This window comes from Amphichorda felina (assembly GCF_050947745.1).
Source record: "Amphichorda felina strain 45539 chromosome Unknown scaffold_2, whole genome shotgun sequence".
NCBI lineage: Eukaryota > Fungi > Ascomycota > Sordariomycetes > Hypocreales > Bionectriaceae > Amphichorda > Amphichorda felina.
This window is the reverse complement of record NW_028145048.1, coordinates 1,889,333-1,914,067: the sequence shown is the minus strand read 5'-3', so window position 1 is coordinate 1,914,067 and position 24,735 is coordinate 1,889,333. Positions and strand designations below refer to the sequence as shown.

General features: G+C 53.8%; 9 protein-coding genes across 9 annotated transcripts; 5 read left to right on the top strand and 4 right to left on the bottom strand.

Annotated features, from left to right (window-relative positions):
* Window positions 1-356: 356 nt before the first annotated feature.
* On the bottom strand, window positions 357-2,054 carry STE7 (kinase-like domain-containing protein; the record flags this gene model as incomplete). Its single annotated transcript, XM_083191630.1, has 4 exons — window positions 357-926; window positions 979-1,510; window positions 1,567-1,724; window positions 1,773-2,054. 4 exons carry the CDS (start codon window positions 2,052-2,054, stop codon window positions 357-359), a joined length of 1,542 nt encoding a protein of 513 aa, XP_083052844.1.
* A 2,339-nt stretch (window positions 2,055-4,393) lies between these two features.
* On the top strand, window positions 4,394-8,810 carry SPT6 (chromatin-remodeling histone chaperone SPT6; the record flags this gene model as incomplete). Its single annotated transcript, XM_083191629.1, has 4 exons — window positions 4,394-4,564; window positions 4,626-4,823; window positions 4,875-8,493; window positions 8,557-8,810. The coding sequence occupies 4 exons, from the start codon at window positions 4,394-4,396 to the stop codon at window positions 8,808-8,810; spliced, it is 4,242 nt and encodes a 1,413-aa protein (XP_083052843.1).
* A 1,193-nt stretch (window positions 8,811-10,003) lies between these two features.
* Window positions 10,004-11,064, top strand: ACO1O0_002151 (ATPase-stabilizing factor family protein; the record flags this gene model as incomplete). Its single annotated transcript, XM_083191628.1, has 3 exons — window positions 10,004-10,010; window positions 10,615-10,771; window positions 10,833-11,064. The coding sequence occupies 3 exons, from the start codon at window positions 10,004-10,006 to the stop codon at window positions 11,062-11,064; spliced, it is 396 nt and encodes a 131-aa protein (XP_083052842.1).
* A 1,061-nt stretch (window positions 11,065-12,125) lies between these two features.
* Window positions 12,126-12,578, bottom strand: ACO1O0_002150 (uncharacterized protein; the record flags this gene model as incomplete). Its single annotated transcript, XM_083191627.1, has 2 exons — window positions 12,126-12,233; window positions 12,297-12,578. The coding sequence occupies 2 exons, from the start codon at window positions 12,576-12,578 to the stop codon at window positions 12,126-12,128; spliced, it is 390 nt and encodes a 129-aa protein (XP_083052841.1).
* Window positions 12,579-13,876: 1,298 nt separating this feature from the next.
* ACO1O0_002149 (uncharacterized protein) lies at window positions 13,877-14,746 on the top strand (the record flags this gene model as incomplete). The annotated part of the gene is made up of 1 exon (XM_083191626.1): window positions 13,877-14,746. One exon carries the CDS (start codon window positions 13,877-13,879, stop codon window positions 14,744-14,746), a length of 870 nt encoding a protein of 289 aa, XP_083052840.1.
* Window positions 14,747-15,146: 400 nt separating this feature from the next.
* ACO1O0_002148 (uncharacterized protein) lies at window positions 15,147-15,723 on the top strand (the record flags this gene model as incomplete). Its single annotated transcript, XM_083191625.1, has 2 exons — window positions 15,147-15,153; window positions 15,296-15,723. The coding sequence occupies 2 exons, from the start codon at window positions 15,147-15,149 to the stop codon at window positions 15,721-15,723; spliced, it is 435 nt and encodes a 144-aa protein (XP_083052839.1).
* Window positions 15,724-17,259: 1,536 nt separating this feature from the next.
* Window positions 17,260-17,990, top strand: ACO1O0_002147 (Pre-mRNA-splicing factor SPF27; the record flags this gene model as incomplete). The annotated part of the gene is made up of 2 exons (XM_083191624.1): window positions 17,260-17,296; window positions 17,377-17,990. 2 exons carry the CDS (start codon window positions 17,260-17,262, stop codon window positions 17,988-17,990), a joined length of 651 nt encoding a protein of 216 aa, XP_083052838.1.
* Window positions 17,991-18,449: 459 nt separating this feature from the next.
* ACO1O0_002146 (cyclic nucleotide-binding-like protein) lies at window positions 18,450-19,603 on the bottom strand (the record flags this gene model as incomplete). The annotated part of the gene is made up of 2 exons (XM_083191623.1): window positions 18,450-19,151; window positions 19,205-19,603. The coding sequence occupies 2 exons, from the start codon at window positions 19,601-19,603 to the stop codon at window positions 18,450-18,452; spliced, it is 1,101 nt and encodes a 366-aa protein (XP_083052837.1).
* Window positions 19,604-22,543: 2,940 nt separating this feature from the next.
* ACO1O0_002145 (transcriptional regulator of RNA polII, SAGA, subunit-domain-containing protein) lies at window positions 22,544-24,087 on the bottom strand (the record flags this gene model as incomplete). The annotated part of the gene is made up of 3 exons (XM_083191622.1): window positions 22,544-23,268; window positions 23,325-23,774; window positions 23,844-24,087. The coding sequence occupies 3 exons, from the start codon at window positions 24,085-24,087 to the stop codon at window positions 22,544-22,546; spliced, it is 1,419 nt and encodes a 472-aa protein (XP_083052836.1).
* Between the last annotated feature and the right edge of the window lie 648 nt (window positions 24,088-24,735).

Sequence of the window (24,735 nt, the reverse complement as noted above, 5' to 3'; positions counted from 1 at the left end):
TTTCATCTAGTTCTCCCCGGTGCATCATCGGCTCCTCATTGCCAGAGATACAGCGCACGACGGGGATCTTTTCCGCGAAACAAGTCTATCGCCCTTTGTCCTCCTGTGTCCCAAGACAGAAACTCTGAACAAGACAAGAATGGGGGGAGGGAGGGCAGGAGGCAAGTGCATATCTGTTTCATTCCTTTTTCAAGTTTTCGTCAAGATCGTGATAAAAAAAAAAGTGTTCGTGTCAAGAAATTTGCGCCAGATGATGCTGAGATGAGTGCCAGAGTGCTGTAAAAAACCAATGCGAACTGCGGTCTTTGAATATCAAACCTGGGGCGGATCTTCAACCACACAAAACACCGTCTGCCTTACACGTTATAAGCTGGGTTCGGTGGCAGGCCGTAGGCTGGCTGCCTCCGTACCTCTCGTGGTTCACGCGACCCTCTCCGCAGGTCGTCCGGTGTGGGTTTTCGGACTGGTGGTGTAGGTAGGGGCCCAGAAGGTGGAGCTGGGCGGACAGGCAGGTTGAACGTGTTGGGGGTGGGGGAGCCACTATAACTGGGACTTTCAGGGTATCCGCTAACCTTGGGTATCGAGTTGTTGGAGGGCCCACGGACAATGCCAGGGTGGGAGGGGGCGTTTCGGCTCACACCAGCGCTGTTACGCGTGGGCGAGCGATTCGAGGTAGGCGGATAATGGTCGCGAGACGAGACGTATCCGGTCCCCGCGATAGGGATCTCTCCAGAGGTGGGAGTGGGAATACTCCGTTCCTCCGGATGCGAGGGTGGTGAATCTCTTGCACGGAGGAAATCTTGTGTTGAGGGTGAAAGCTGAGGCGCCAGGTGCGATTTGCGGTTGTCTCGCTCCATGAGGCCACATGCCCACTCTCTGAGATCAACTGGAGTCCTCTTGGCAGCTTGGACAAATGGATCACGGTCCTGGAACAATGGTTAGCTTGGCGAGCACAACCGACACTAAGAGGCTACTTACGTATAGTTCCTGTGGCGTGGGGCGCAATTCCGGCTCCTTGTAAAGACATTTCTGGATCATGTCATCCAAGATGCTGGGGAAGGCATCGCTCTTGGGAAGCTTGGGCGCTGGCTCATGGACAATCTGCTGTAGAAGATCTAGAATACCCGCCGGCGCGCCGTCTCCATCAGACAGTTGCTCGCTAGCGGCAAAGGGGAACTTGCCAATGGCTAGCTCTATGATGGTGAGGCCGAAACTCCAGACATCTGACTTGACAGTGTACTTCTCTCCCTTAATCCGCTCGGGTGCCATGTAGGTCGAGGTGCCGACGAATGTGTCGGCGATGGAGTTGACCAACTCTCCTGAGACACCAAAGTCAGACAGCTTGATGCCGCCCTGTGAGTTAAGGAGGATATTGGATGGTTTGATATCCCGATGCATGATGTGGTGCTTCGAGTAGAGGTATGTTAGACCACCAAGTGTCGCCTCGGCGATCTTGCCCAGCACGTCAACACGAACTGGGCCAAATACAAGAGATACCCGATCAAGAGACCTAATATTCACCTCGTCAGCATATATGCTCGTCTAGAGAATCTGCAGCGAACGTACCCGACATCCATGTACTCCATACACATGATGACATCGTTGTTGTAGTTCAGGAACGCGCCGTAGAAGTTGACAATGTACTTGGAGTGGCAGCTGTGCATGATCTGGAGCTCTCGAACGATTCGCTTGCGTATCTCCCTCTTCGCCTCAACATGAATCACCTAGGAGAGGTTAGACATGAATTAAGAATGCATTTTCAGAGTCCACACCTTGCGGGCCATGATGGTCCCCGTCGTAAGATGTTTGACCTTGCTGACGGTACCGCCATTGCCGGACCCGAGCTCCTTGATGACGTCTAAATCTTCGGGGCGCAGATCAAGTTTATACTCAATGCCAATCTCTAGCTGGTCGTCCCTGCCAGGGTCGTCTCTGCCGAAGTCCCCAGGTGTGCTCGTCTCGGCGGTTGGAGGAGGTTTGGGCGCGGCGGGCGTCAGGGCGAGGCCCTTGACGTTCTTGCGCTTCATGGTGCGCGGGGCGAAAGGATCGGCCATGGTGGATGGAGGGTTTCGGCCGGTGGCCGTGCGACGCGAGGATGGCGGTGTTTGTTGTCGAGTGTATCACGACGCCAACCAACGGATGGGGGCTCAAGTCGCCAGCCGGGTACTGGCTGAGCCTCCCCGCGTTGGGTCTTTGGAAACGGCCGCGCTCTGCAGTCACTTGGGCCGAAAAGCCAGGAGATTTGAGATGGAGCTCGAATATTCAGACAGTTGGCCGGAGGGGTAGCGGCCAGAAGGGACGTTAAGCAGGCCTAGGAGGCGCCGGGGTACCAACAACGGTATGCCGAGTTGGACCACACGAAGCTCGGGTTTGGAGATCGTGGGCCTGACTGAGGGTTTTCGAGGCCTTGTCGGGGTTGGGCAGCAGACGTCGGTCGTCTTGGCGGGGGGGTTACTCGTAGAGGAATGTGGGAACACTGCGTGGGATCGATCACGGCTTGGGAGTGTATGATAGTAGGTTTGGGCTGAGGTGAATTGACGGTAGCGAGATGGAGTTGGAGTGGATGGCAGATGGCGGAGGGCGGATGGTTGGATGGTGGATGATGAGGTGGGGTTGGCCCACGATAACGTGACAAAAAGGGACAGGGACGGGGGCCCAGCACTGCAGCACTGCACTGCAGTGCTGGAGCAGGAGGTCGCACGTACAGTCGCAGGCTGCGGAGTGCGGGATGATGAATCTACAGGTACAACTCCAAGCTGTGCATTGCAACTTGGAAGGTGGCAGCGAATGGCGACGGAGGACCCTCAGCCTCCAGGACTCTTGGGAGGGTGATGGGCGAAAAGGGGCTCGCCAATCACCTCTGGGGCCATGAATCTCTTGCAGCCCAACGTTTGAGATGGGCCCAGGAACCATGCATCGTGCATCACTTTTGGTCCGACTCTACTTGACGCCCAAGGTTAAGACTCTCTTCTCGGGTCTCAAGCTCTTAAGCTCTATTCCCCCGTTGGGCTCTCGTTCAAGACTCTTCAGCCTATCATCCTAGACTCCTAGCTTGCCTAGCTGGCTGGTATTTCCAGGCAACCACTGATCAGTGAGTACTCCGTACTGAGCACCATGTTTTTGTCCAGGACATACGTGCTAGTACCCTGAAGCAAATCCCATTCCTGATCCCACCCTGCGTTCCCAACTCCCCTGGATAGACGCCGGCCGCGGCAGCCTTATTATTGGTCGCTGGTCTCAGCTTGCTCCCTCACATCACCGTTTGCTTTGCCGTCGATGATCACTGGGCCGGTACATCCGTACTTCTCTCCTATCAGGCAACTTCCATGCAGATACAGCTGCCAAAATTAAACTCGGCCGTTGAAAAACGCCGGCCGTTGTCGTCGACTCACACGGAGCGCCAATCTAGAGATGGCGCTGTTGCCATAAGCGCTTACTTGGGTATATACCATAAGGGGAAAGAAAGCCAGATGAACCGTGAAGATATTTTTGTACCACATACTATTTACTAGTATGTAGATATTATCCTCGGCCCCGCTTTATGTCAACGCATACGTAATATAGTATCAACAGAAGATAGCTGAAGAGTACCTCAGCAATGAGCCATCCTCTGCTGATACGAAATTTGCATATTGTCGTCCTCGGATGCCGCTGGCTGATGAGATACCGCTATAAAAACCATAAATTTTGAAATAAAGACTAAAGAAAAGAAAAGAAAGAGCCCCGATCAACCTATAGTCCCAAATGATCAGTCTCCTCCTCCTCCCTATTCAATACCTTAGGTGGCATTATTGCTTGTGAACCCACTGCTTCCCGATTTGGAAATCAATTTCACCACCATCATCCGGAACGAATAACACCCGAAAATATTGAATATTTCTTGTTGTTATTGTAAATATACAACTACGGATATAGCTCTCCACATCTGCACCTGTCGAGGGCGAGCACAGTTTTCTCGGTTCAATTTGTGGCAGCTGGTAGTTGCAGGTGGCAGTTACTCATAGGTACTGATACCACTACTCCGTACTCCGTATCCGTACTACCTAGTATTACCTTAGGTAAGGTACCTAGGTATTCAGTGAGGGAGGAAGTGAGTGGGGGTCAATAAGTCTTAGGTAAGCAACCGATCCCGGATCATATTATTGCCGGTACACCCCCTGTTAGGTGTTCCAGGAAACGCGATTGAAGCTTTGGGGCACCCTGTGTCCAAAAATTCGGGCGCGCGAACGACAAGCATAAACCTACCTCAGCCCCGACCAGGCGCTGTTTGTCCCTTCGGCAACCACCCTGCGAACTTCCCACGTCGACCGTATTGTTCCGGGGAGATCACATTGGGAGCAAGCATCTTCTTCGACAGATTTGTTGCTTGTTCCGAGCTCGATAAGCTGCTATCATGAGCAACTCTATGCGCGACCTGATCTCTGGCGAGGCTGAGCTGGACGATGAGGAGGACGATGAGTCATTTGATGAAGAGACTGGAGAGGAGCGCAGCAAGCGAAGATCTGGTCTAGATGACTCGAGCGAGGAGGAAGAGGATGACGACGATGAGGAGGAGGCCCGGAAGGTTTGTGCAACTCCCCTGTGCGCGAGCGTCATCTTGCTGATTTGTTGACTCCCGTTCTCAGGTCCGAGAGGGCTTCATTGTTGACGAGGAGGAAGAAGAAGACGACGAAGAACAAGTTGAAGAGTCCGATGGCGAAACTCGTCCGCCAGTTAAGAGGAAACGCTCGCCGCGCGACCGCGAACAAGAGGAGCGTCTTGACGAGGAAGACTTGGAGCTTATCGGCGAGCAATTTGGGGAGCGACCAAAATCTCAGACTCAGGTGAGAAATCTTGGAAACTGTGAACCGCGGCCAGTGCTGATCCACTACTAGTCCAAATTCAAGCGTCTAAAGCGTGGCCATCGAGATGAAGATGATGACCCCAACCGACGCCGAGGGCTAGAGGAGATCTTCTCGGACGAAGACGAGGACGAGGCAGATCAACGACAGTACGGTCGACCCAGCTTCCGGCCCCAAGCCGACGAATTCGAGGGCTTTATCGAGGACGACTACCCAGAGGACGAAGATGAAATCATACGCCAGCAAGAAGATGCTGAGGTCGCCAGGCCAAAGGACCGCGGTGTCGGAGCGGTCGTGGATACCACTGGTCTTGACAAAGACGCCTTGGACGATATGGAGGCTATCTTTGGCAATGGCGAAGATTACGACTGGGCTCTCCAGATGGAGGATGAGGAAGAGGACCGCGAACGAGAGGAAGCGGGCATTGAACTCAAGGACGTCTTCGAACCTTCGCAGTTGAAGGAGAAGATGCTCACGGACGAGGACAACCAGATCCGCTTTACAGATGAGCCGGAACGATTTCAACTCGACCGCAAGTCATTCAAAAATCTCCAACTCTCGGCTGAGGAGTTCAGGGAGGAGGCTCGGTGGATCACGAACCAGATTTGGCCCAAGAAAGGCCTCGCTTCAGATCTCCAGGGGCCGTTTGGGCGCGCCATTGGTAAAGTCCTCGAATTCTTCATTGTGGACGAGGTCGAGGTTCCCTTTGTTTTCCAGCATCGGAAGGATTACCTCTTACACACCATCAAGACCCGTAATTCCAGCCGAGACGACCCCGACAGCACCGAGTACTCTATCTCTGCTGAGAAGCTCTTGAACCAGGACGATTTGTGGCGAGTTCTCGAGCTCGACATTAAATTCCGCTCGTTTGTGGAGAAGCGGAATGCACTCACAAGGACATTCGAGAACCTCAAGACGGGCTATGACATAGAAGACCCGGTGATAGAGGAGATGACGCCAGAGGCGGCCACCATGGAGGAACTGCAAGACTTGCAAGATTACCTGCACTTCCAGTACGGGCCCCAGCTAAGAGAGCTGGCTGCAGCCAACGGCACTGCTCAGACCAAGCGGCCTGGCTCCAAGTCAACCATCCTTGATCGTGTGCGTCAGGGGAGGGCGTCTCAATTTGTCAAGGCATATGGCATTTCGGCAGATCAGTTAGCCAAGAACGCTCTTCGGCAAGGGAAGAAGGTCGCGCCGGATGATGACCCTCAGTATCCCATGGATCTGGCTGACAGCCTCCTCGACGACTACTTCAACACGGGCGACGCAGTGATCAATGCAGCTCGGCAGCTGTATTCTGAAGAGCTTTTCGCCAGCCCGCGAATGCGCAAGCACTTTAGGAGCTCTTACTATCAGGCTGCCGAAATCAGCTGTCGACGGACTGACAAGGGTTTGCGGAGAATTGATGACTCCCACCCATTTTACGAGATCAAGTACATCCAAAACCAGGCTGTGGCCGATCTCGTGCACCAGCCAGAACTGTTCCTGAAGATGATGAAGGCTGAGGAAGAGGGTCTAGTGGAGATCAAGGTGGAGATGCCACGCCGTTACGACTTCCGCCGACAGCTATACCAAGAGTTTGAGTCAGAGAACTTTAGTGACCGGGCAGAGCAGTGGCGGGACGAGCGCAAGAAGGTTCTTGATGTTGCCTATCCAAAGCTCGAGAAGGTGATTGCCAAGAGCGTCAAGGAAGTGATTCGGACTTACTGCCAGGATGAGATTCTGAGAGTGGTTCGAGAGGAGTACTCGAAGAGGCTAGACCAGGCCCCATATAAGCCCAAGGGTATGATTCTCGGGACAGCACCCCGCGTTCTAGTGCTCTCCAACGGCATGGGTGATCCCGCCCGTGATCCCGTCTTCTGGGCTTGGGTCGACGATGACGGTCGCGTTCTCGAACAGGGCAAGTTTGGCAACCTCTCCAGAGATGAGGCTCAGCGCGACGAATTTGTCGATCTTGTGGAGAGACGCCGGCCGGATGTCATTGGCGTCAGTGGCTGGTCGGCTGATACCCACAGGCTGGTGGTTGACCTGGAGAATCTCGTCCGCGACAGGACCATTGTTGGCTCTGAGTTCGAGGATCCCGATACGGGCGAATGGCGCACTGAACCCCTAGAGGTTGTGGTCGTCAACGACGAAGTTGCTCGCCTGTACAAGGATAGCCCACGAGGCCACGCGGAGCATCCCTCCTTGAACCCTGTCACTCGGTACTGCGTTGCCCTAGCGCGGTACCTGCAGAATCCCATGAAGGAGTATGCTGCACTAGGGGAGACGGTGTCATCCCTATCTTTCCATCCCTGCCAGAACCTCCTTCCGCAAGACAAGCTTTCGAAGTACCTGGAGTCAGCCATGGTTGACATGGTCAATCTCTGTGGTGTCAATATCAACGAAGCCATGACAGATCCTTATACAGCGAATTTACTGCCATTCGTGGCAGGCCTGGGACCCCGTAAGGCCACAAGTGTGGTCAAGGCCATCAATGCCAACGGTGGCGTAGTCAACACCAGAGATGAGCTTGTTGGTGACCCAGACAGTGGCAAGCTGCCCGTGGTGGGACCCCGAGTATGGAACAACTGCGCCAGCTTTCTGTTTATCGAATACGAGGCTACCAACTCGTCCTCGGATCCGCTGGATAACACTCGTGTACACCCCGAAGACTACGAACTGGGTCGCAAGATGGCGGCTGATGCCCTCGAACTCGACGAGGAGGATGTCAAGGCCGAGACGGACGAAAATGGCCCGGGAGCCATCGTGCGAAAACTTTTCAAACAGGATGAGCAGGACAAGGTCAACGAGCTGGTCCTCGAGGAGTACGCTGAACAGCTCGAGACCAACTATCAGCAGCGCAAGCGGGCTACTCTCGAGACTATACGTGCTGAGCTGCAGGCTCCGTATGAAGAACTACGAAGGAACTTTGCGCTCATGAGCGTTTCGGAAATTTTCACCACCTTTACCGGAGAGACGTCAAGGACACTTTGCAAAGGCATGATTGTTCCCGTCAATATTCGTGTTGTTAAGGACGACTTTGCCATCGCCAAGCTGGACTGCGGCATAGAGGGGCGCCTAGAAGCCCACGAGGTGACGAACCGTGCTTCTGTCAAGGATGTTCTCAGCAGTGGCCAGACCGCGCAGGCTAAGATACTGGAGATCAGCTACAAGGACTTCATTGCGAAGCTGTCGATGCGCGAGGACCAATTACGCATCCCGTATCAGCGACCTACCAACTATGGGCGGGATGGTTGGGACACCGCTCTCGAGGCAGCGGACAAGGAGGAGCTGCGTGAGAAGAATAAGACGACTGGGCGCACGCAGCGTGTGGTCAAGCATCCCAACTTCAAGCCATACAACTCGGTCCAAGCGGAGGAGTGGCTGGGATCACAGCCGATTGGCGAGGTCATCATCCGACCATCGTCCAAGGGCAATGACCACTTGGCAGTAACATGGAAGGTGGCCGACAATGTGTACCAGCACATTGACGTTCTGGAAATGCAGAAGGACAATGAGTTCTCAGTCGGGAAGCTCCTCCGGATTGGCAAGTACACGTATAGCGATCTCGATGAGTTGATTGTTGAGCACGTCAAGGCGATGGCGCGCAAGGTGGAGGAGATGATGCGTCATGACAAGTTCCAGAACAGGTCTCGGGGCGAGACAGGTGAGTTTCCCCATGTCACCTCCCGCAGGACGAACACGGTTGTGCTAACCAGGGCGCCCACAGAGAAATGGTTAACGACGTACATCAATGCCAACCCTACCCAGTCGGCGTACGCCTTCTGCATTGACACGAAACACCCGGGCTACTTCTGGCTCTGCTTCAAGGCGAGCCGGACGGCACGCGTAGTTGGCCTGCCTGTGCGGGCAATCCCTCAAGGCTTCGAACTGAAGGGGTACCAGTATCCAGATATGAGGGCGCTGTGCAACGGCTTCAAGCTGCGTTTCCAGAACGAGTTTTCCAAGATGGGCGGACGGTAGAATTTGCAGACTACAGACCCGAGAGTTGGTCTGCGGAGCTGGCGGAGGTTGCATTGGGTGTTTTGACCAGGAGGTCTTGTACAGAGTATCCGGCGCATTACGAGGATTTAGTAGCCACATGGATCTGGGAATTATTTTAACAGCAGTAGTTAGACCAGATGAAATTATTCTCATGAACACCTTAGTAAACTGTACTTTGCTGGTATCTATGATCACCAATGGGTCTTCCAAGCCTCGATATCACAGCCTCAAGCAAGGCATCGATGTTGACGACATGGCAAGACCCACGACAATGGTCATGTGGTCGGGGTGGTGAAGAGGACAGCGTGTTTCTGACCCCTGAGGCGGGTACCTTGCATAGATGCTCGGACCACGGGATGACTCAGTATTTCCTATGAGTCTACTTTTGAATAGCGATGACGACTTCTCACGATGGGGTCCAATTCCCAGTCTCTGTCGTCATGTTGGGGAGCGAAATCGGAGGCTGAAAGGGAACCTCGTGATCTCTCCCGAAGATCCGAGACTCCGAGCTCACTAGGCAGGAGCCTCCGTCCCCCTAGAAGCTCGCCCTGGCAGAGCTCTGGAAGGCGCTGGAGCCCCCTGCCAGCCTTCCCTGTTTCGCCTGAGCGCTGCGGCCAGTGCAGTGGCTGGCGGTCTGGCTGCACCCTTGTGGAGCGATTCATGGCAAAAAGTATGGGGTACCCCGCAATTGTGCGTCGGCTGGGCGGGTGGCATGGTATCGAGCACTATCAACGTCACACGTCACTTGCAGGGTGATTCGCCCTTAATTCGTCGACGCAACGGCCTGCAGCAATCAAGCCGTTTGAGCAAAGTCAATTGAGAAGTCTTCATCGGGGCAATTGAACGCAATGCACTCTGCGGTTCCAATGGGGCGCCGATTTAGGAGGGACCCCTCTTTTGCAACGTATGACTACCGCGAACGACTAGTGCCAACCTTGAGGGACTGGGGGGTCCATTGGGGCGAAGTTGAAAGTGACGCGGTTCTGGGTGATTCTGCCGTCAGGTCACGCGATGAAGCACATCACCTCACAAACGCAGCTTCCCGGTGGCCCCTCCTCCCCAAAAGTGGAAAGCAGCACCTAGAGATAGTTCCCCTGGGCTTGCTAAGCTTCCAATTGATTCCAGGCCCCCGGCGGATGTCGGTGGTGCCGCAACTGTTGAGATGGACCATCATGGCTTGTTGCAAGCTGCATCCCGCCCCTGCTCTGATTGGCCTGCTCCGTGGCATCATCTCCAATCCCCTCGCGTGACTCCCGTTTCGGGACCAAGGTGAGGCATGTATGGAGTACCGCACCTACCTCACTGGTAGCGGCAGTACGTAACTACTATAAGAGCCACCCCCCTCTTCTAGACGAAGCCTCATCTCGCTTCCATTCCTCATCTCTTCAACAATCATCACATCCACCATCAATCCATCTATCCGTCTCGACGGCATTGACACATTGCGAACACTTGGCTCCGGTATCGACCTCTGCCATCGCCACGACTCATATATCCTCTCTTTCCCTCCTGCTTGGCAACTGTCTTCTATCTAACCCGAACTATCGTTTGAGTTTCACTGCCCCATCAACAGTAAGTTTTATCACATAGTTATCCTATCTTTCGCCTCCCTGCCTCCCTAGGCTATTTATGCACCCAGCGGCATCACCTCTGCCTCTTTCACCTTCCCTAATCACCTCAACATTGATTTCTTCTCGTAATTTGTCACTACCCCTCATAGAAAAAGTTGGCATCGATATCTGCTTCATTTTGATAGCATACAGCTAACATAGTCCCTCTCCAGTGACCCGCTCGCACAAGGCCAACGATCGTGACCACAAGGCCATCGCCGAGGGCACCGCCGTGCCAGTTAACTATCTCCCTCGCTTCTTTGGCAAGAGCGGCTTTGCCGATACCGACCCCAAGAAGATCAAGAAGGACGGCGGCGGTAGGCACAATTGGTAAGAATCCAGCTATGCTTTGGCTCTATCACCGCCCTCAACCCATTAACACGCATTGCAGGGGTCATATTGATGACGACATCGCCGACGAGGGTTTCAACTTCACCAACGCCCGTCGCCGCTCCAACAGTAGCAGCTTCTCCCACCACATCGCCGATTTCAAGACCAAGTTCGAGGTCAACGAGCCCGAGCCCGTCTTTGAGGAGTCGATCCACGGTCCCATCGAGGACGAGAACAGCGATGACCTCTCCAAGACTGACACGTCTGAGAGCGGCCGTTCCTCCAACTCCTAATGGAGCCGCTCATGTACAAGTTTCGCCGAGAATCTAACAGGCCTAGCCGTGTTATGAAACCATGGCTAGCCCATTTTCCTACTTTATGCTGTCGGCAAGGGGCGGCCCTTAATTTGCTTTGGGAGTTGCATCGGATCACAGGAACGGACGGAGGAGACATATCGGATTGTATTTTTTAGGGGAACTATGGATGGATGGATGGAATTGGCCAGGGCCCCGTTCTCCTTGCGCGACATGGCGATTTTCAGCAGATCTCGGACGCAGCGCAACATGTACCAGTGTATCATCAGACTAGTCGCTAATGAATGAGGGCAACGACCCCATTCCAAATTGAGCCTTGATATCGAGATAGAATCTCGATCAAATAAAACGTTTGTAGCATCATTAGCATCCACCATCCCGTCTTGTCACCTCGTGTTGTTAGATACCCCTCACTCTCCTGACAGATCTGCACTCAGGAGTTTCAGCAGTATCGAACATCTTCGATCACCCACATTCTGCGTACGTAAGACGATTGCTAAGGCAGAGGAATAATGATGCACCAGTCCCCCAATACCATGCTCCTAAAGCCAGACTCCCACCACCACCATCCTGCTTGACTGCATGAGCCGGCCCCGCGCACTATGATGAGTCTCACGTTCGTTCTTGCTATCCCCCCTCCACCAGACCCAACCAGTCTCAGGTGCTCACGTCGATCCCGTCTACAATTGAAGTATCGGTTGGGTCCCGGAGCCAGCAGATGGGGTCCACCGCATCACTCTGACGTGACTCTCCCTGAACCCACGCTCCTAGTAGGGAAGTCTGATTCGAGGGGATGGGGATGGGGGGTTTAGCCAAAATACGAGGCAGGAAAAGCAGCCCGTAAAGATTACTCTGCTGGCGTTTATCTAGGTAGGGGAATTGATGGGCGTGGAGTTTGGGAGATCTTCAGTATCTCAGGGGCGGAGAGAAGGGGAGGGGGGATCCCCTTAGTGGCTTGACTCTAAGCCGGCGGACGGGACCCCGTGTCTTTCACTTCTTCTAGAGGGTATTAAGCATGTTTCATTGATATTGGAAAGCTTCTAGGATGACCAGTAGCTTGACACCAGACCAATGTCCTTGTATAGCTCCTCTTTCTCGCTCTCGGTCTTCCGCTTATACTCCAACGAAGCCTTATCATGGTACCAAACCTGATTGGTGAAGCAACCGTTAATGAGTGAAACTGGTAAAGCATGACTATGGGGATAACCTACCTTTGAAAGCTTCCAAAGTTGGTCGAGAGTGATGACGTCTCCGTGGGGGAATCCATGCTTCTGGTGCCAGCCGTTGGCCTCCTCGCGGGACGTGCAGATCTGGATGCCGCTGCATGCGAACCGCACGCCCTTCCACCATGTGGACGGCGGCGCTGAGAAGGTGGAGAAGTAGTCCTTCAGCGCTGGGTCATCTTGGATGATCTGGTCGTTGGAAATGTGCACGCGAGCGTATTCGCCGGAGGCCGTCAGGACGTTGACGGTGACCTCGTTGGGCGAGAGCATGGATGCGAGACCAAAGGCGCACCACGCGCAGTTGGTCCACCAAGATCTTCCCCCGGACATCTGGAGATGATTACTTAGTATTGATGGTGGTTTAGAGCTCAATCCAGAGAGGAATGTAGGTTGCGTTTTTTGGGCTTACCACCAGATTGGGCGTTGGCCTGCGGGAACAAACATGAGCATTTGTAACTACAGTGCACCCAAGGCCATTTATACCCTGACAGGTGAGAGAATGGATGAGCCAGCGAAATGTGACTTGGCGATGACACTCCTGCATCGTACAGCTTCAGGTGATGCAGTTCCTCGAGCTTCTGCAGCCCGCGAACAACATCGTATCCACTGCCCGACACTTTATCGGTGAGCTCTTGTGTTGTAGGTGGCCGACATTCCCGGAGGAAGAAATTGATGATCTCATATCGGAGTCTGTTCGTGCTGTCGTCCATGGCTACAACTTCAGATGTTGGAATGAGATGATAGGATGTGGGCTGGGCCTCTCGTAATAGCAGCTTCGATCCGACTAGGGATTTATATAGTACTACCTCAAGTATATTCTGGCACTCTCGAGTCCTTGGCCAGCCCTGCCGCATTGCTACATATAGGCTACGCCGTTTCTAGATAGTATTAATATTCAAAATGGAGCAGAGGATAACGCTACAAAGGCAGTTACTCGCGCTTTTGAACTGAGGGGCACGCCCTTCAGAAATCAATAAAATAGGGCATATAGGTCGTGATCGTATCACTAGTAGGAACTGATAATCGTTGACTAACTTATTACTATTAGTATGTAGCTCCAAGCCTAAGTAGTGAAGACAACTACTATTTGATACTCACAGGTACATGCACCTACCCGCCAAGATAGGATGAAGATCTATCTATCCGTACTACGCCCTATTGAGCCAGCCCATAATACGAACATGTATCGATTATTCACTGCCAGCAGCCAGCCACTGAACCGTGGACACTGAAGAAATTCTTTGGCTACTAGTCTCTACTACGGAACCGATAGAAATATCTTAGTCTTCGAATAAGTTTTGGTACTGCGAATAGTGGTTGCGGTACTTTGGAAGGGCGCTGTCTAATACCTACTAGTGGGTAGGTAGGTAAGGTACCTAGGTAGTCGAATCGAGTACAGTGCGCAGATGCCTCGTCATCCTCTTTGCCACAGTGCATTTTTCTCACGTCACTTCGCAACTTCAACTCACTCTGCCAACTCCGATCTAATGCCATCGACCAAGGCACACAATCGTCCATTGTGATGCAACTCTATACATTATGTGATAGCTCGCCATGTTATGACAGCCATGTCATACACGCCCCCCATCGACAATACATCAACTCAGCACCATGGCACTGACCATTTGGCCATCAAGAACACGCGTCTCCGTCGCCTCCTGACCCGCCTCGCTCTTCGGACGGTAGCGCGCTGCTACAAGCTTGATGGCTTCGTCCGGCCAATCTCTCGTAATCTCATTGTCAAGACTGGGCCATGGGTCCATCTCACCGAGGCGGCCACTATGAACTTTGTTTCCACCAGCACCTCCATTCCCGTACCGCGAGTGCACTGCTCCTTCGTACACAACAACCGCGCCTACATTGTGATGGAGCGCATACAGGGCGATGAACTCGCAACGAAATGGGCCACGTTATCTGAGGTGGATCGTGGGACTGTGCTTGCTCAGCTCCGACTCATGCTCGACGAGCTGAGATCGCTGCCGCCACCCAACAATAAAGTCCAGAGCTGTGCTGGCGGCTCTTTGTACGACTCCCGCATTCCCCATTCCAGACCCCGGTTCGGCCCATTTCAGGCAATACAGGACTTTCATCGCTGGCTCCGCGAGGATGTCCACCTGGAAGACTATCCTGGCCGCAAGGGCGAGGATTACGACGACATTAAGGCCATGATCGCCAAGCAGGATGGGCCGTGGCCACCTCCCGTGTTTACACATGGCGACCTAAATCCTTTCAACATTTTGCTCCGCGGGACACAGGTCGTCGGCATCATCGACTGGGAATTTTCTGGGTGGTATCCGTCCTACTGGGAATACACGGCCGCCTGGTATGGAAACCGTACGCGGCAGCGGTGGCAAGACGAGTTGGACAAGTTCCTCGATATGCAACCCGAGGAGTTGAAGATGGAAATAGTGCGCCAGAAATGGTGGGGAGACTTCTGACAATACCAGCCGCTGCTAGGACTTGGTGATGGCCCGACCGCGGTTGAATTTGCCGTGATCACCCATCGCAAAATGTGCGTCAAGTTATCCACCCTCTATGACGAGGTTTGCTCACATGGACACCGAGCTATGTTGAGTCGATGTTGGGTTCGCCGTCCATGTCTGGTCTTGGAAGTTCGCGCGCGCGTAAGAACAACCGGAAGTAATACGATAGCCAATCGGTTCGTCATTTCTATTTCTAGCAAGGCCAACTGCAACAGCAACATCCACAGGGAAATGGTGAGGGAAGGCTATAAACATCGCTACCGGCCTGTCCGCCTCTCTCATCCGGTTCCTCGGGATACAGAAATCTTTATACAGCATCCTCTCCTCATTTTTGCACACCGATACGCTCTTGAACATGGTCCGTAACAAAAAACGGCTGTACATCGCCATTTATCCCAGTGGAGTCTGCAACAATGAGGAACGAAAGTACCTCCCACACAATCACCAATGCTCCCAGGACTACCCTGACGTGTTGCGCTAGATATCACTGGGGCTTCATCGTAGGTCCCAAGATCGAGACACAGCCAGAAGTCCCTGGTATACGATACCATGTCAAGAATACATCTATCGTGGGCTGGGTCTACGAAGAGAAGCCTTTGAGAAATGTCAAGAACACCATCAACCTCCTAGCACGGATCACTATTGCCAAAGTGGAAGACGACAAGCGCCTTGCTGAAATAATCCGCGGTACTCCGGTTGTTCAGAACGATCCCGACTGGCGTTGCCGTACATGGGTTGCCGACGTGTTGGCCAGGATTGCCCAGGACGGACGTGCTGTGGGGACGGCAGAGTTGGACTGGACCAAGATCGAAGCACTTGCTCGCGGCTACGTCGAGAAGAAGACTGGAAATGGGAGGTATGGTCCAGATATGGATATGGCTCGAGACAAGCCAACCTGGGACATGCTTGAGGGGAGAGAAGCTGTCTCGTGACCACACGCGGACGGTTACCATATAGGGAAGATATTCATCGCTAGTAGTAGCTGAGTTTGTCTCCGTATACTAGCCATACCAGGCCTATTACGAATACATGAAATCATTGATGTTTTCAGTCATGGTTCACATGTCTCCCAAAATGGGGGAGCTACCAATCGTTCCCACCTGCGAGCCTCCATTCTGCAGGACAAGAACCAACTGCAGACAAACCGTCAATCTGCGAGGGACATTAATTCATGAGAGGAATCTGAGGTGGTAAACGACAGTCAGTCGCCAGTAACAGTTCTGAAGCCATGAACGACAACATCTCACTGCGGAAGAGGAACGGCGAATCGCAGAGCAATTCTGCAGGACATGCACCCCCAACCACCAAGTCCTATGGAATAGTATACCGGGGGAACTCGCCTAGGCTTGGGCAGATCAGCATGGCATGCAAACATTGACGACGGCCATGGGCCCCTTGGTGGATACGCATAATCCCCAGTGGCCTAAGGCAAACAAGAGTAAAGCTGGGTGGACCAAGTATATCCATGGAGCTTCGGCACTATCCTTTTTGCGGATCTGCTATGGCGAGGTTGTCACAGTACTGTCACAACCTCCCCCTACACAGTTTCATCCATTAGGGAGAACCAACTTCCAAGTAATCGAGGAGCCCATTCTTACTGGGAGACTGGGAAACCAACCTATCGAAAGGATCGAGGTTGTACATCCCACTGTTCCAGGGGCGTCCGAGTTCTTCTACGAGTTCTGGCCGCACGGCCATGCTTTTGTATGGGTCTCTCTGTCTTTGGTAACCTGCCCAAGGTAGAGAAGTGGAGGGATGTCAAGTCCCAGCAAGCGCTTCTCGGAGTCGAGATTACCGCCTCTGCCAAAGATAGCTGTAAGGAATGACGGTTCATTGGGGAAAAAAGCAGAAGACTGAACGGGCCGAGCTTTAGGGACACGAGATAAAACATGTCAGGAATATCAAGGAGAAAAACAAAACGGAGTAAGTAGAATTCGAATAAAAAAGAGCCGGAACCAAACTCACATAGCATGAGTTCGATTTGAATTGCCCATACTAGTAGTACTTTTGGTTTCCAACTCGGTATATATTTAAATTTGAACTATCTGTTCTATTAGTATATTTATATTTAAGCTGTCACTGTAAGATAGAATGATAACTGTGCCATATATGTAGATGTACGAAGTAGTACACAGTCATCTCCCCATGTCAGAGCCAAGCTCAGGAAGCCCCACTTTCTGTACTCTACCCCAGCCAAAATTTCTGGCCTCGCAGCATCGCCATCATCACCCATCCATCCATCCATCCATCCATCAACACCATCACCAACCGTACCCACACCAGCACAACCAACCCCAACCAAGACGAAAGCCATCCAATCCTAAGAACGAGCTCGCATTCCTGAGCTACAAAGCCAACTGCTCTACTTCAGTCTCACAAATCACCAAAAACCGCACCGCCGCACCGCCAACCGACAACCCAACTACCCCCATCCCCCGAGCGCATCGCATCGCGTCTCCAAGCCAACCATGTCTCTCGCTCCCGCCTACCACGAGTCCTTGCCCTGTACGTCTCTCCTCCTCCACGGTCCCCCAAATCCCAAATCCGCCTAGCTAACCTCAACTTCTCTCTTCCCCTCCCCACAGACATCGACCCCGAACCCTCACCCTCCGCACTCGAGGCCGCCCGGGCCCTCATCGCCGCCGAGCAATCCACCCTTCCCCCCCGCGATCCACCGTCCAGCATCCTCCCCTCGCCCAACCGCGAGCCCTCCTTCTCGCCCGCCGTCCAGACCGAGCTCGCGCGCGTCGCCTCCCAGACGCCGCTACAGCCCCTCGCCCTCTCGCGCTACGAGGCCCAGGAGACACCCGCCGCCGACGCCGGGCCCGACCGCGTGCGCGAGGTCCTCGACAGCGCGCACGTCAGCGACGCCTACCTCGCCGCGCGCCGGCAGAACCTCGAGCTGCTCGACCGGCACGGCAAGAATGCGTGGCTGATCGGGAACCACCAGCTCGAGGCGGAGCTGCGGATGCTAGAGAAGGAGCTAAGGGATGTGAAGAGGGAGGTGGACGTTGTGAACCTTGAGCGGCAGAGGAGGCAGGAGGAGGTGAGGGCCGAGATCCAGATGCTCGAGGAGACGTGGAAGAAGGGCATAGGGAGGGTGCTCGAGACGGAGGTGGCAGTGGAGGAGCTCAAGAGGGAGATCCGGGAGGAGCTGAGGGCCAAGGGCGTGCAGCCGCCCCAGGGAGCACCCGAATGAGCAAAGTGGCCATGAAATAGCATACCGTGCTAGCATACAACGCGACTCGAGCCACCAGCACCAGGCTCCCACCATGCGAAGAGGTGCGCAAAGGACAGAACACTTCGCCTTTAGGTTGTCATCATGTGGGACCTAGTACAACTGCTGTGGTAGCGAGAAATTGCAGATAATATCGACAAAAGGTATATCTGAGGATGAAACTAGGTAGCCAATGCCCTAGAGAGCGATAGATAGTTTGCCAAAGCTGGCATAAGGGGCCTCCTCCTCAAACGCCAACACAGGCCCCGACAAGTCTCTGCCCGCCTGGAAATCACAAAGAATTCTTCCGGTAGTCTCCTGCTCCTATTTCATTCCCTCTCGTCCTAAAGATCCCCAAAAGTGAATAGAGAAGCTACATGCATCCATGGCCGCTCCTAGCAATGGGACCACGCAGGAAAGGAAAAATGACACTCCATACCCTCATCCCGTATGCAAAGGATCCATTTCCTCCACCCCCGATTTGACGCCGTGGTATTTTGTTCGTCGCATGATTCCCTCGACGGGGCCGAGTAGCCTCTGGAAGGCGCTCTTTCCTAGAGACGCCACCTTAACATCTGTCGCGGCAACGACGCTGGCAGCCCGTGGGGCATCATTCAAAAGCGCCAGCTCGCCAAAGAAATCCCCCTTCTTGTAGCTAAGGACTTTGTTGCTCGGGTCTCCCTTGTACGCATTGGCCTCTCCGCTTTCAAGCAGGTAGAATGAGTCCCCAGGGTCTCCCTCCTTAATGATGACCTCGCCAGGGGTAAACTTCCGAGTTTCGAGTGCGTCTGCAATCTTGGAACGCTCGTAGGGTGTCAAGGAGGAAAGCAGAGGCACCTCCTCAAGGAAGCTTTCGTACATGCGCCTGCGAGCAAAGGTAGACTCCATCAAAATTCGCCGGAACGTCACTCGGTCCAAGGCCCACAGCGTGCAACCCGGCTCGGCTGAAACGACAGTTGCAGCGCGGGGAGCATTGTACATGAGTGCAAGCTCGCCGAACGAGCCGCCAGCGTCGATATGACCAACCTTAGCGCCCATCCCATCAGGTCCGGGTTGAAGTTGGCCGCTCGGGTTTACGTAAACCTCAAAGGAACCCTTTTCCACAATGTAAAAGAAGTCCCCAGAATCACCCTGGCTAATAACCTATTTGGTGGTCAGTTACACTACGCTGGTCAAATCTTGCCGGGGTTCCATACCTTGATGTCCTTTGCAGGAACAGGTTTCTCCACCAGCGCTCCAAGAATCTGGGCGCTCTGATCCTCCTCAAGATGACTAAAGAGAAAGTTGTCCTTGATGGCCTTCTGCAGCCTTTCCAGCTGATCCGTTGTCTTCTCGTGGAAGGGAGGTGACCAATTGTCATATGTGTCAGCGCTGGGCTTCAGCGATTCGGCCGAAACCGAGGTGCGACGGTTGAGATTGTATTGAGCGGGATAGCTGTCGGCGTGGGGAGGAGGCCGAACGGTAGGAGGGAGGTGGGTGCCTGCGGATGGGGCCACGCCACTTTCGTCTTCCTCAGCAAGGCTCTGCATCTGTGATCCCTTTCCGCCAAAGGGATTCGAGTTTGCCCCAAACGGGCTCGAAAACTGGCTAGCCATCGCAGGACTATTTTTTGAAGGGTTAAGGAAGATAGGTAGATCCCTGAGGGAAGGTTCAAAGGGTGGGAAGCGGGACGAAGTCCGGTGATATGCGCGATCGAGAGATAACTGCCCGCCAAAGTCAGCGCCAGACAAAAAGAAACTGTAGGAAAAGAAATAAAAGTTTAATCAGAGTAACGTGTTGGGAGCATAAAAGGAAAGCGAGGAGGCAACGTACAAACGCCTAGCTCTTTTAAGGTCTGGCACAAGCCTGTACGAGGAGGTTAGTGCCGGCAAGATGCGAATGAGTGTATGCCAAATGAATTATCGAGAAGAAACAAACAAAGAGGCTGCAGGGGCGTGTCTTAGCAAGCTAACTGCTTTTGCTGGGACGTGGCCGGATGGCATGCACGTAGTTGGAGACACTACGTCGTGCTGACATTGCGGAATGTTTCCCACACATGTCCGAGCAGTTGCGACGCACGCCACCCAGCTTCTCGAAGCAAGCCATTGCTAGCCACCACGCCGGGAACCTCCAATCCGGCAAATAAAATATGCTTCATGTGCTTGATGCAGGGGGAGAATCGTGGTACCACCACAAGCTTGACAAGACGGGAGACTTGGTGGTAGCTTACCTTGGGTGGCAATCGTCAAGAGCGCTCTAGGCGTCCAGACTAGAGCACCAAACAAAGCGTAGCAAGCGTAGACAAACAACCAACAAAGGGTATAGCCCGGTTCGCGCGCGAGCTGTCCGGGCGCAATCGGAGGCGTAGGGAGAAGAGGTGTTGGCAACGGCGGGGCGCGGACGTTGCAACGACGTGTCGCGGAGGCCGGAACTACCAAACGATTGGGAGGGGCGATGTCTGAATTTGATGATGCCTGAGTTGCGAAGAAGCGATGTTATGGCGGATGAGGAGGAACGAGGCGTTTTTTAGGGGGCGTGATGGGTGGAAGATGGAGGAAGTTGTCTAGAGGTGTGGCGACGGGGTCACGGCGAGTGACGAAGTCGACCGCGGGGTCTGAGGCAGGCAAGCAACAGGCAAGCCTGAAGCAATCCAGCAAAGGCGGGGGTGCCGGGAAGGCCTCAGTCCACGTCGAAGGCTGGAGATAATGGAAGAGGGCACAGCTGGAGAAAGAGCCTGCGGGGGAAATTAAATCGATCTGCCGATGGATGGATGAGGCGATACCGGGAAAGTAAGAGGAAAGAGGCAAAATGGGAAAATGGCAGAGGCAAGAGTAGAGGGGGAAGGCGGGATCGGGAGAGAGAGTGGGGGAAGTTTGAACTCAAAAGGGCCCTGGAGGGCGGCAGGCGGAGCGAAGCCTTCTAGAAGCTCTAGCGCACGGTCCACAAAGTGCCACCCGCGTTGGAGCTGTCCCAGGCAGACCCACCCATGTCTGCAGGCGTTTGCACGCCCAGAAAGGGTCTTTCTTGGGTTCTCTACGTAGTACGGGCGTACCGGTTCTGGAGCTGCCTGCCATGAGTCCGAACTCCATCATTCTTCTGGAGCCCTGGACTCTGCGCCCGCTCGCCCTAATTACAACCTGGCCCTCCGCTTTCGAGAGCCCTGCCACCCAATCACTCCTCATGTGACGGGCTTATCATGAGACGCAAAGCGCAGCCCGGGGGGTTCCGGTGGCCACAGAGACTCCCAGCGGGGGAAGGCCGAAGAAGGCTTGTAGAAGCATTCCACAGCAGAGGAACACACGCGGCGGCGCTGCGCCATTGGACGGTTGGCAGTGAGGATGCCTCCTGGCTTGTCCACTCTCGGCGTTTCGAGTTAAGCGTGAAGATTCATGCTCGTGCTTCGTCATTGCCCAGCGAAAAGAGCAGCATGGCCACTTGATGTCTACCCACTTGTGGTAATAGATGGGGCGCAGCCAGAAGACGAAGGGCATGCGTCTACCCCATACTGCGCGCTCCTATTTGGTCCCTCCTCGCTCATGGGCAGGTCACAGGTCACACCTTTTGTCCACCGGGGTCCCTCCAAGATCATCGATGCCGTTGCTTCGTCTCATGTCACTGGTGGTCCAGCTACTACTAAAACAACGATAATATCATACGTACAACCATTTATTCGTGACGGGACGCACGGAGCACCTCCACACACCCCCTCCCCAACACCCGACGATTCCCCACAGGAGATATCTCTCCGTCTTACCAAGCCAAACTCCATTAGGAGCTTGCCCAGTAGAACCATGATGGTTTCCATGGTCATACTACATGTGCAATGTAGCTAGGTAGACATAGAGGGTCTCTTTCAAACACCTTGAAACTCTATAATGGACCATGCGGTGCCAAACTCACCGTGTCGGGCACAGCACACACTAACATTCAACTGCGTTGATATAGATGCTTTCCCCATTAAACATATCGTAGCTAGGGAGCCAGTCATGGCAACTCCTCGTAAATAGGTAGAGTAGTACCCCGTAGTTAGCCCTTTCGCTTCGACAGCCCTCCCCCTTCCATAACTCTTCATCATCGAAACCTCCTGGGTATCGTGGCATAAGTACAAATACAGGAACTCATAAAAACTCCAGCGTATCCCAGCCTGGATGCGCCTGTTGTGCTCCCTTCCTCCATAGTGGAGGGCATGCACAGTGAACAAAATAGAATAAAAAAGACATGCGACCAATCCAGAACGCCCTTTCATGATGCCCCTAAAAATGCAGTCGAGACAGCATGCTCTCCCCTTTTGTTTCCAGAAACCAACCAATCGTAATAAAAAAAACCCCCGACTCCGTTGCTCCATCTCCCGTTCGCCGATAGGGTTCAAAATATGTATCTTGTGTCATGATTCCACGAAGTCGGAGCCAATCTTCCTGTGCTCGTGGCCAAACAAGTGTCTCTCTAGTTTGTCTTCGACCGTCGCACTTTTGCTAGCAGGTGGGCGTGAACAACGTCCCACGCCCGCGGCTGAACAATCTTCATAGCCTCTGGCGGCCACGAACCCAGCGCCTCTTCTATGAGGCGGCTGCTAAGCATGAGTCCAGAATGCCATCAAGAGCCTCCATGTCCGGATTTTCAGCTCCATCCCACCAAGGTTCCGTGTCGATGTCCATGGCGTCGGGATGGCCGTTGGGCAGCTCCACAACTTCGGCGCCATTCACCTCAGCTGAGAAGAAGTCATCGGCGCCTCCGGTTGGCTGTCTACCCTGTTCATATGTGTAGTCGTTCCAGTTTTCTAGCTCGCCCTCACGGTACCCGTATAAGATTTGGGTCATGAGAATAGGGAAGGAAGCCATGCCAGTATCCCCCATCTCGAGGGAGAGTCGGACGTCTGCCATACTCAGAGCACCGCGCTCGCTTTCAGCCTTAGACTCGATAGGTAGAAAACCGTTCTTGTCACGCGAGATTTTTCCGTGCTGTGCAAGGTCTTCCTCAGCATGAAGCTGCTTGCGGTACTGGTGAGTCTGGATCCAAGTGGTTCCAATACCGAAACCCGCGCTGCCTGCCTCCCCAGGTCCATTACTACGGGTACGGCTGAATATTTGCGTCAGGACCTCCTTGATGAAGGTGTCCGTTGCAACGGACATCAGTTGCGGTGCGTCTCCGGTGTGGCCGCTAACTAGTCCGGCTTCGTAGCAGAATGGGAGCATCCGGCCACCGATAGTTCCTACATCAGGGAACTCTCCTGACTCTATCGCCAGCGGTTGGTTGAAACGTTTCCGAATCTCAAGATCAAAGTCTGCGGTGGTCGTCAGCAAGTGAAGACCGTCGAATCAATATCATAATGAGGCTCACTCATGTTACTAATCCCGCCACTCGCGCTCGCAGGCGCATCCATCATAGCCGGAGGTTTTCGGCGTGCTTCCGAAAACACATTCGCAAAGCTCTCATATGGATCAAACTGCAAAGGTGTCAATACAGAGAAATCACCAGCCGAGAACATGGGGCTACCGACGTCATTCTGGGCCAGATCTTTGATGCGACGTCTATCCCTGGCGGGCAGCTGCATCACTTCTCCTTTCACTTTTCGTTCTGAAGCGTCCCCGGAGGCAGGCTTGCTTCCAGAAGTCGTAGAGGGCTTATCATTAGCACTGACCCATGGCGCAACGCCCGGGTCGGGCACCTCGCGGGTAACATTGGCGAGGATCGCAAGAATGAGTCTATTGTGTTGGTGTTCCTTCTCGCCATTTTGACTCGTGATTAGTGGGTCGATTATCGCCGAGAACTCGGCCTGGTTTAGACGACCTGTGGGCAGTGTCAGCAGTTGATTGTAAGCGGGGCGGCAGAGCAGCAAGACAGCCAGAGGAGTCATACCGTAGGCTAAATTAGAGAGAGATTCCTTATAGAGTGTCCACTTATCCGGGGGTATGAACTTTTTGACGGCGGCATAAAACGGCTCGAGGTCGATTCGTGGGGGGATGATCTGGCTAGTCTTGGGCTTCTGAAGTCCGGAAGCATTCGCCGAGATGGATTTCGTGGTCAATGTCGGGGTCCCGAGGCTAACGTTAGACGGGTTCAAGGTCGAAGGGTCAATGTTGCTGCTAGATATGGCGGACATGGCAGGCATGGTGGATATGGAGGGCATTGTGGGATGATGTGTTGCCTGGCAGCCGGTCGCCTGGTACGGTCGCAAGGGGTGGCAGTGGGTGGCAGTGGGCGACTCAACGACGATGTCGCGTCTGGCACAGATGCGCAGCTCGAGGCGGAAAGATGCGCATGCAATGGTCAAAAATGAAGGAAGGGGGCGACGCGATTGCGATTATCGAGTCAGCTTGATGCATCGAGCATTGTGAGGCGCCGGGTTGATGGCGATGGTTTGCGCGCTGGACGCAGAGGAAGAGGGCGATTGATGGAGTGAGGTCGAAAATTGGCGGAGCCCCAGTAGACAGAGTCGGGACAGTGGCCGACGCTAAGGTATCCGGTACCTCCGGTACACCCAATATCTGGTGCCGCCCTGAGTCTCTGCTACCTTCCCTATCCGGCCGAACCCCAAGTGCCCCTCAAGTCGCGTCCGGTACCAGGTACAGCGCGTCAGACCCTCTCGTTTAGCAACTTGGACGTGAACTCCATTGTCCATAAAGTGCCCAAACAACTTGGAACCTGATTCCAGCTTGTCGCTCAACAGAATCAACAAGTCCAGTACCCCTTTAGCACTGGAATCACCAACGACCGCCCCAGCAGCCGCCCTTACAAACTTTCGTCGTGA